Here is a 7499-nt window from a genome sequence, read left to right on the forward strand (position 1 = left end):
ATTATTAGTGCCTGAGTGGCAAGCCTCCTTCCTTCTTTAATAGTAAATACAGGTACAGAAGTACAGGAGGGGCAGGGGTTGCAATGACACCTGGGCCCCAGGCCACGAAGTAGAGAACTTTTGTCACAAATAAATAAAGGACTGTGGTGTGTTTGGGTTGACAAAAAAATGCTACTTGTCATTCAGTGGCCACAAAGAATGTATTATCCAGCAATTCTGACTATAATATGCTTGTACAATTGAAGCTAGTGTTGTGCTAATGGTGACTAGTAGCAACATAAGGACCATGAGTGTAGCTGAGTGGAAGCACTTAGGGACAGGCAGACAAAGACACAATATGGCTGATGCTACTCACATAATCAAGTGCAGCACCTGAACAGTTGTTTGATAGTCGCAATAGCTGTTATATGTGTAAAATGCAGATTTGCAAATAAATGGGAGAGCTCAGAACACTCCCTGAAGTAAGGGCTGTTTTTTTGTACTGTTAGTATAAATTAGAGAGTCCCATTAGTGGCAAGAAGACATGTGGAAAGGGAAAGCTGGATTAAAAGAGACTGGAATGGCCCCAGGGTGGGGAGCAAGAGTTGTGTCATGTGGTTGGTTGGAGAGCCCTCAGGCAGAGAGTCTAAAGGGAAACCAAAAATAACAAATCTGCAGCTCTGTTATCTTAACAGAAAGGATATGAGCTCCTGGTGCAGGCACATTAGGTCCTGTTGTATATACAAGCAAGCTCAGTCAGGTAGCCAGCCCAAATTATTGGCACAGGAGGCGCAGCTCCTTTCCATTCCTCATCTACCAATGCTCCATGTACTGGCTGTCAGGGTGCATCAACTTGCCTGATTCCCAAACATAGTACATAGCTATAGGTTGGGACTGGCAAGATCAATTAACATATTTATAATTGTACAAAACTTAATTGATAGGTGTATGGTCAGTAATATCCCTGGTAAGTGGGTTGGATTTATAGAAGGTAAAGATGGAAGGAGTTCTTCCCTATCCAAGTGTAATTATGCCCTGGGGAAGAGGGAAATCCCCCCACTGACCAAGGATGTCAGGTGCTTTCCCCTTACCTCGAAGAGGGTAGGATGGTGCCAGTAACCTGAGGTAATTGAGGTCCCAGGGGAGAGAAGACCATAGGATAGAAGGGATGCTTTAGTAAAAGTTGGGGTGGGGGAGGAGCCTCATAAATGAAGATTAGCCATTGCTTGACTAAAGTGATGGACTAGTGTAGGAGACATATCAGGGGCTCCAACACAGAGATGAGAGAAAGCCCCTGGGGGAAACCATAAGGGCTCTGTATACTGTGGCTGGGATCCTGGCTTAAGTACCACCACTGGATGCAACTACTAGTCCCAGGCCCATAGAACTGGCCATCATGGAAGCAGGAATTCTAACTTCTAGTCAGCTGGCTGGAAATCTAGGGAAATGTAATTCAGTTGGGATATGTCACACAGCTATGCCATAATGTATTTGAATACACCTGAAGCGTTTCAAATCTCTGTAAGTGGTGATACTTTATAGCTTGATGGTAATTTGTCAGGAATTTTGCATTGATTTGCATAACAAATAAACGACATGAATGATAGAAAATGCTAAATACACACATTATACACACAGACTTCTAACCCCATACACATTAACTCCTTGCTCAGCCTTACATTTTGTACACTGGGCTGTAAATGTAAATAATATGGGGCACTGGATTAAATCAATGACATTTTAAGTTCCTGACAGATGTGTTAATAGAACAAAATTAGTAAAAAGAAATCTTGCTGTATGGAAACACATGAAAAATTATTTACATTATGAAGTTATATTTACACTATAACTGTGTTCGCTCTATGGCCAACTCGCTCTATGTCTCACTCACAAAAGCACTGACCAATTGCTGAAGTGGTAATAACTGAGTAATTATTGTTAGAGAATCAGGTTAACAACCATGAATGGTGCCCACCTACCCAAAAAAGAAGGTAATTGGTTACTTTGTGAGGGCAGCTACTGTAAAGAAATGTGGGTGAAAGCCAGAATAGATACACAGATTGCTGGACTTTAAGAGAAACAAGATAGCACTGGTTTCACTGAGGATGGAATGCGCCAGAAGAACATGAAAGGTTATAAAGAAGAGTAAGCATAAGGTATAAGGCAGAGTTTATTTTCATATTGCATTACAAGTAGTATACAGGTTACACAGCGTTTTTTCCCTTCCAAGCTAAGGCCACAGCAGTGTTGGAAATATGGGTGTGGATAAAAAGTCAGTTCTCTTTCAATATTGCTTAAGCTCTCATGGGTTTGGGAGCATACTGTTATATTGCATGAACCTTACAGTGTAAATGAGTAGGGTAATAATGGGCAATCCTCCCATCTGTCTGGTCATGGGGCCGCATTATACGAGGTGTAATCCTCAGTCCCCCATCTGCTACAAATCTACAACTAATTTACCAAGTGCAGGGCAGGGTGCAAAGTGCAATTTTGTGCTCCTCGGTGCTCCTGCACTTGCAGAAGGGGCATAAGTAAAGACGCCTTTTATGGATTGCAATCAAAGCAACCCCGAAAAACACAGCACAGTCTCCTCTTTGGAGGGGTAGGATGGTGCCAGTAACCTGAGGTAATTGAGGTCTCAGGGGAGAGAAGACCATAGGATAGAAGAGATGCTTTAGTAAAATTTTGGGGGGGGGGAGGAGTCTAATAAATGATGATTAGCCATTTCTAGACTAAAGTGATGGACTAGTGTAGGAGACATATCAGGGGCTCCAACACTGAGATGAGAAAGCCCCTGGGGGAACCCATAAAGGCTCTGAATACTGTGGCTGGGATCCTGGTTTAAGTACCACCACTGATTGCAACTACTAGTCCCAGGCCCATAGAACTGGCCATCATGGAAGCAGGAATTCTAACTTCTAGTCGGCTGGCTGGAAATCCAGGGAAATGTAATTCAGTTGGGATATGTCACACAGCTATAACATAATGTATTTGAATATACCTGAAGCGTTCAAATCTCTGTAAGAATGCTCCTCGGTGCTCCTGTACTTGCAGAAGGGGCACAAGTAAAGACACCTTTTATGGATTGCAATCAAAGCAACCCCTGAAAACACAACACAGTTAATTGTTAGTATTTGTTATGTAGAAGCAGAAATGAAACCACAAGCTCTTTTGCTCAGGTTCCATGGTGTTTGTAATAGAACCCTTGGTCAGCAACAGGAGATATAAAAAAGTACCTTCTGGATTACTCAACATAAGATTAATTCTACAGTTACAACAGACACAACAGTTTCAACATCAACAAAATGTTTAACAGAAAGTGAAAATATCATCAATGTAACCTAATTTGGTGGCAGGGTTGGACGGGGTTGTCCAGGGCCCACCAGGGCTGTCCCCTTAAGGGCCTCCCACACCAGTTGTGGACCTTCCCCACCCCCCACTCCACTCCACCCCCTGCAGGCCGCATTACTCTTATTTGAACCCGTGATCGGGGGATGAGAGAGGAACGTCTGGGTCAGAGAGCGAACAGGAAACCCTTTTTTCCCCCAGTAACCCACTGGCCCAGTCTGACTTCTGGGATTTTGTGGACTTCTCCAAGCACTGCTGCATTTTACTTATATTTTCTATACAGGTATGGGACATGTTATCCAGAATGCTCGGGACCTGTGTTTTTCCGGATAAGGGATCTTTCTGTAATTCGGATCTCCATATCTTAACTCTACTAAAAATCATATAGACATTAAATAAACCCAATAGGATTGTTTTGCCTCCAATAAGGATTAATTATATCTTAGTTGGGATCAAGTACAATATACTGTTTTACTATTACAGAGAAAAGGAAATCATTTTCAAAAATTAGACTTATTTGCTTATAATGGAGCCTATGGGAGATGGTCTTTCCGTAATTCGGAACTTTCTGGATAACGGGTTTCCGGATATGGGATCCCATGCCTGTATTTAGTGGTTTCTGACAATATTTGCTGTTTCAGACTGCTGTGTATCTGGCAGTGGAGGAGATTATTTCCAATATATCACTTTCTAAAAATGGGACAACTTCAACTGCATCCCTAATGCTTTTGGGCTCTGCAATTTAAGACAGGCCTGTTCTATACAAAAACTAAATATAATACCCTAGTAGGATTGTTTTGCAGTTGACTCAGATTTAGGCAGCTTGGTTATCATGCACTGTTTTATTTATTAAAGAGTAAAGCAAGTCAGAAACTACAATGTTTCAGTTTATATAGGACTATGGGAAATTGTATTTCCATATTTCAAAGCTTTCTGCAAAAGATGTTGTCAAATCTGAAAATGATTGCTTCAGGACATACCTGCTATGAATTTGACACATGGCCAATAGGATGTTGCTTGTTTTTAGGCTCTAAAACAAATGAAGAGTTTGTTGCTGGGAACAATTTTGTAGCCAACCTTGGACCTTGGATAAAGAGAGGTATTTAGTCTAGTTCCACCTGTCAGTAATGGCACAAGCAGCAAGGTCTGTGGCATTTTGACTGCTATTGTTACACAGTTTCCAAGTACTTCAAATGGATGTGGTAGCAAGAAGGTTTGGGCACTAACACCATGATCTGACAGGAAAGAAAAAATATATTTTCCATCAAATATATTTTTCCAATCAAAACAACACAGCCCCATTATGGCCACTTTGCCCTCTAATGCTCACTTATTACATGACTTTCAGTAAAACCCATTCACCTTTACCATACACACTGCAGATGGTCAGAAGTACAATATTTAGCCTGCAACTTAAATATTCCAATGGTACAGGAGTGGGGCAACAGTCAAGGAAATCAGCTGCATAAAATCCAGGCCCATTAATAGGCTAATAGGAGTAAGCAAGCCTTGGCATAACTATAGGCCACTCTTAATGCCAAATCTGAGCTACAGGCCAGCCATCTTGTTTCCAGGCCCCCCCAACTGGAGTCAGTTTCTAAATTCCCCCCTATACACACCCATATCTGTCAAACCCTGATCTTGGAAATTTACATTTTCCAGTTCACAGTTTTTTTTAAATTCCATGCTAAAATATCTACATTTTAGCCTATAGAAACCCTTAGATCAGGGGGCAGGAAAGCATTGTCTCCCAGCAAATCCTAAGACCTGGCAAATCTTATTGTTATTGGTGATTGCATCAGCATTTTATTTGCCATAGAACTTTCTTTGGCCTAGAACCTGCTGTAACTTCGCAAATCATGGCTAAAACTATCATTCTGTTGGCTGTCATGAAATAATATTTGTGCCATTATAATTAATATAAATTACTAATAAATAGTACTTCCAGGTGTACCAAAGGAGAATAATCTAGCCATGAAATTCACCAAATATGAAATATGAATATCACCACACGGCTGTGACATATGAGTGCTGCACCCCAATGTGTAGTATTGTAATGCAAATCCCAATCAGAGAGAATACTCAGCAGCCTGAGCTATATCATACAAATGACTCATAACATTAGACAGAGACACATCATGTTCGAGTTCAGATATTACAGACCGAGGAACTCCAGTCGTCTCAGTATGGGCGGATACACAGATACACCCATGGCATACACTAACAGAACATTGTTCTGGCTATATGTGCCATTTCAGGAAATCCTCAGAGACTCCTCAATATTCAGTGAGCCCTCTATCCTCTAGCTAAGGCTAAATAAAAAGTCTTGAAAGAACTTTGCACAGTGCCAGAAAGCATATCCTGCTGTTTATCTGCTCATAGCTCAGATCACATGCCTTGTATGTTTGATATATCATATATATACTGTATATATATCTATAACTAGACAGTTTAATTCAAGATGTTATAGGGGATAGCAATACTCACATCATCCCATTTGATGAAGCGTTCTCCTTTGGACAGGTAGGATTTGACCTCCACGGGAGGGAGAATGGGAGTTATCATAGACATCCCTCACTGGCAATGTACTAATGCTCAGCCTTTCTGGGTTGTCACATCATGCAAGCCCCGGTCTTTTATTTATTCCTCAAGAGCTGTAGGCAAATGATCCAGGAGCCATCAATCTGCAATGTAAATGAGCAGGCTGGGGAAGATAATATTCCACCTCTTAGGCCACTCGGCATGTCACGACTGCAAGCTGGATGCAGGCAGCAGACAACATGGTAACAATGCAGCCAACAAACCACAGAGGGGACTTCCCTTTTTTTTTTTTGTTTTACTTTAAAACTGTCTTCCGGGAACACCATTTACTTATCTTGCCAGCCCTGCCAATATCTGTTAAGAAAACAAAAGCCTTAGTTAGGAAATACAGAAAAGAAGACATGTCTAGATCTCTGAGGCACCAGGGTCTGTGAGCCATTACCTGCTAATGAACAAGTTCCACAATCCACAAATGATGGACAGTCATTGCTCAATGCCCAGCAATACAAACTTTTTTTTAGTGACTTGGTTGTGTAGCCTTCTCCTGTGGCAACCATTGGTACAACTAGAGCAGTGATCCCCAACCAGTGGCTCAGGGGCAACATATTGCTCCCCAACCCCTTGGATGTTGCTCTCAGTGCCCCCAAACCAGGGAGTTATTTTTGAATTCCTGACTTTGTGGCAAGTTTTGGTTGAATAAAAACAAGATTTTTTTTTGATTCAATAATTTTTATTGAGTTTACAGATAAAAGCAACATAAACTGGGTTGACATCTGAGTTTGTTCTGTTTGTACAATAAAGATTTTGTTCGTATTTTCAAGGCACATTGCTATGTTTTTTGTATTTGCACAAAGTTTTATACATATTTCGTTAAAAAATTCACGTAGTATGACATAGGTTGGTAATGCAAGACACTGTGGTCGTTCGGAGAAATTTGGCCTCTGTATAGTGGGTGTTTGTGTATACTAGTTCTCAGTGTGTTGTTGTTCGGGGATTTTCAAGCCATGGGCCCCAGACTTTGTCGTATTTGTCTGGGTGCCCTCTGTTTTTATAGGTAATTTCTCTATAGGGGAGTGCTTGGTTTACGAGTGTCCTCCAGCCGTTTAGGGTTGGGGATTCAGTTGATAACCATTTACTCGTTATGTGTTTGCGGGCTATGTGGAGGAGTTCGGTTATTGCTGTTCTTTTGTATGTATTTGGATACAGGTGTTCAAGGATGGCCAGTAGGCACACCTTAGGGTCTAGTGGTACTGGGGAACCCATCACGTCATGGATGAATTGTGTTATTTGTTTCCAGTAATCTATGAGGATTGGGCAAGACCATATTAAATGGTAGAAGTAGGGGTTATCTGAGCGACATCTGGGGCATATTGTATCTGTGGTTTGGCGAAAGTGTTTGAGAGTTAGAGGTGTCAGATATGCTCTATGTAGTATATAAGTCTGGATTGTTCGTTCTCTTGTATATGGGGAGGCATACTTAGGGGATTCTAGGGCTTCTTCCCATTCTTCCTGGTCTATCCGCCCAGTGTTGTCGAATAAAAACAAGATTTACTACCAAATAAAGCCTTCTGTAAGCTGATAGGGTGCATAGAGGCTGCCTAATAGCCAATATTAACCCTTATTTGGCACCT

At 41.4% G+C, this 7499-nt stretch overlaps 1 protein-coding gene across 2 annotated transcripts in view; it reads right to left on the reverse strand.

The window, feature by feature from the left end:
* The window catches only part of plcb2 (phospholipase C beta 2), a 43985-nt gene extending 37812 nt beyond the window's left edge, over window positions 1-6173 (reverse strand). For both annotated transcript variants that reach the window (XM_031891635.1, XM_018096930.2), the window contains exon 1: window positions 5815-6173. In XM_031891635.1, the coding sequence (XP_031747495.1) occupies window positions 5815-5898 (84 nt within the window). In that variant the 5' untranslated portion in view covers window positions 5899-6173. The remainder of the gene's footprint in view (window positions 1-5814) is intronic.
* Window positions 6174-7499: the final 1326 nt, after the last annotated feature.

This window comes from Xenopus tropicalis, chromosome 8 (assembly GCF_000004195.4).
Source record: "Xenopus tropicalis strain Nigerian chromosome 8, UCB_Xtro_10.0, whole genome shotgun sequence".
Taxonomy (NCBI): domain Eukaryota; kingdom Metazoa; phylum Chordata; class Amphibia; order Anura; family Pipidae; genus Xenopus; species Xenopus tropicalis.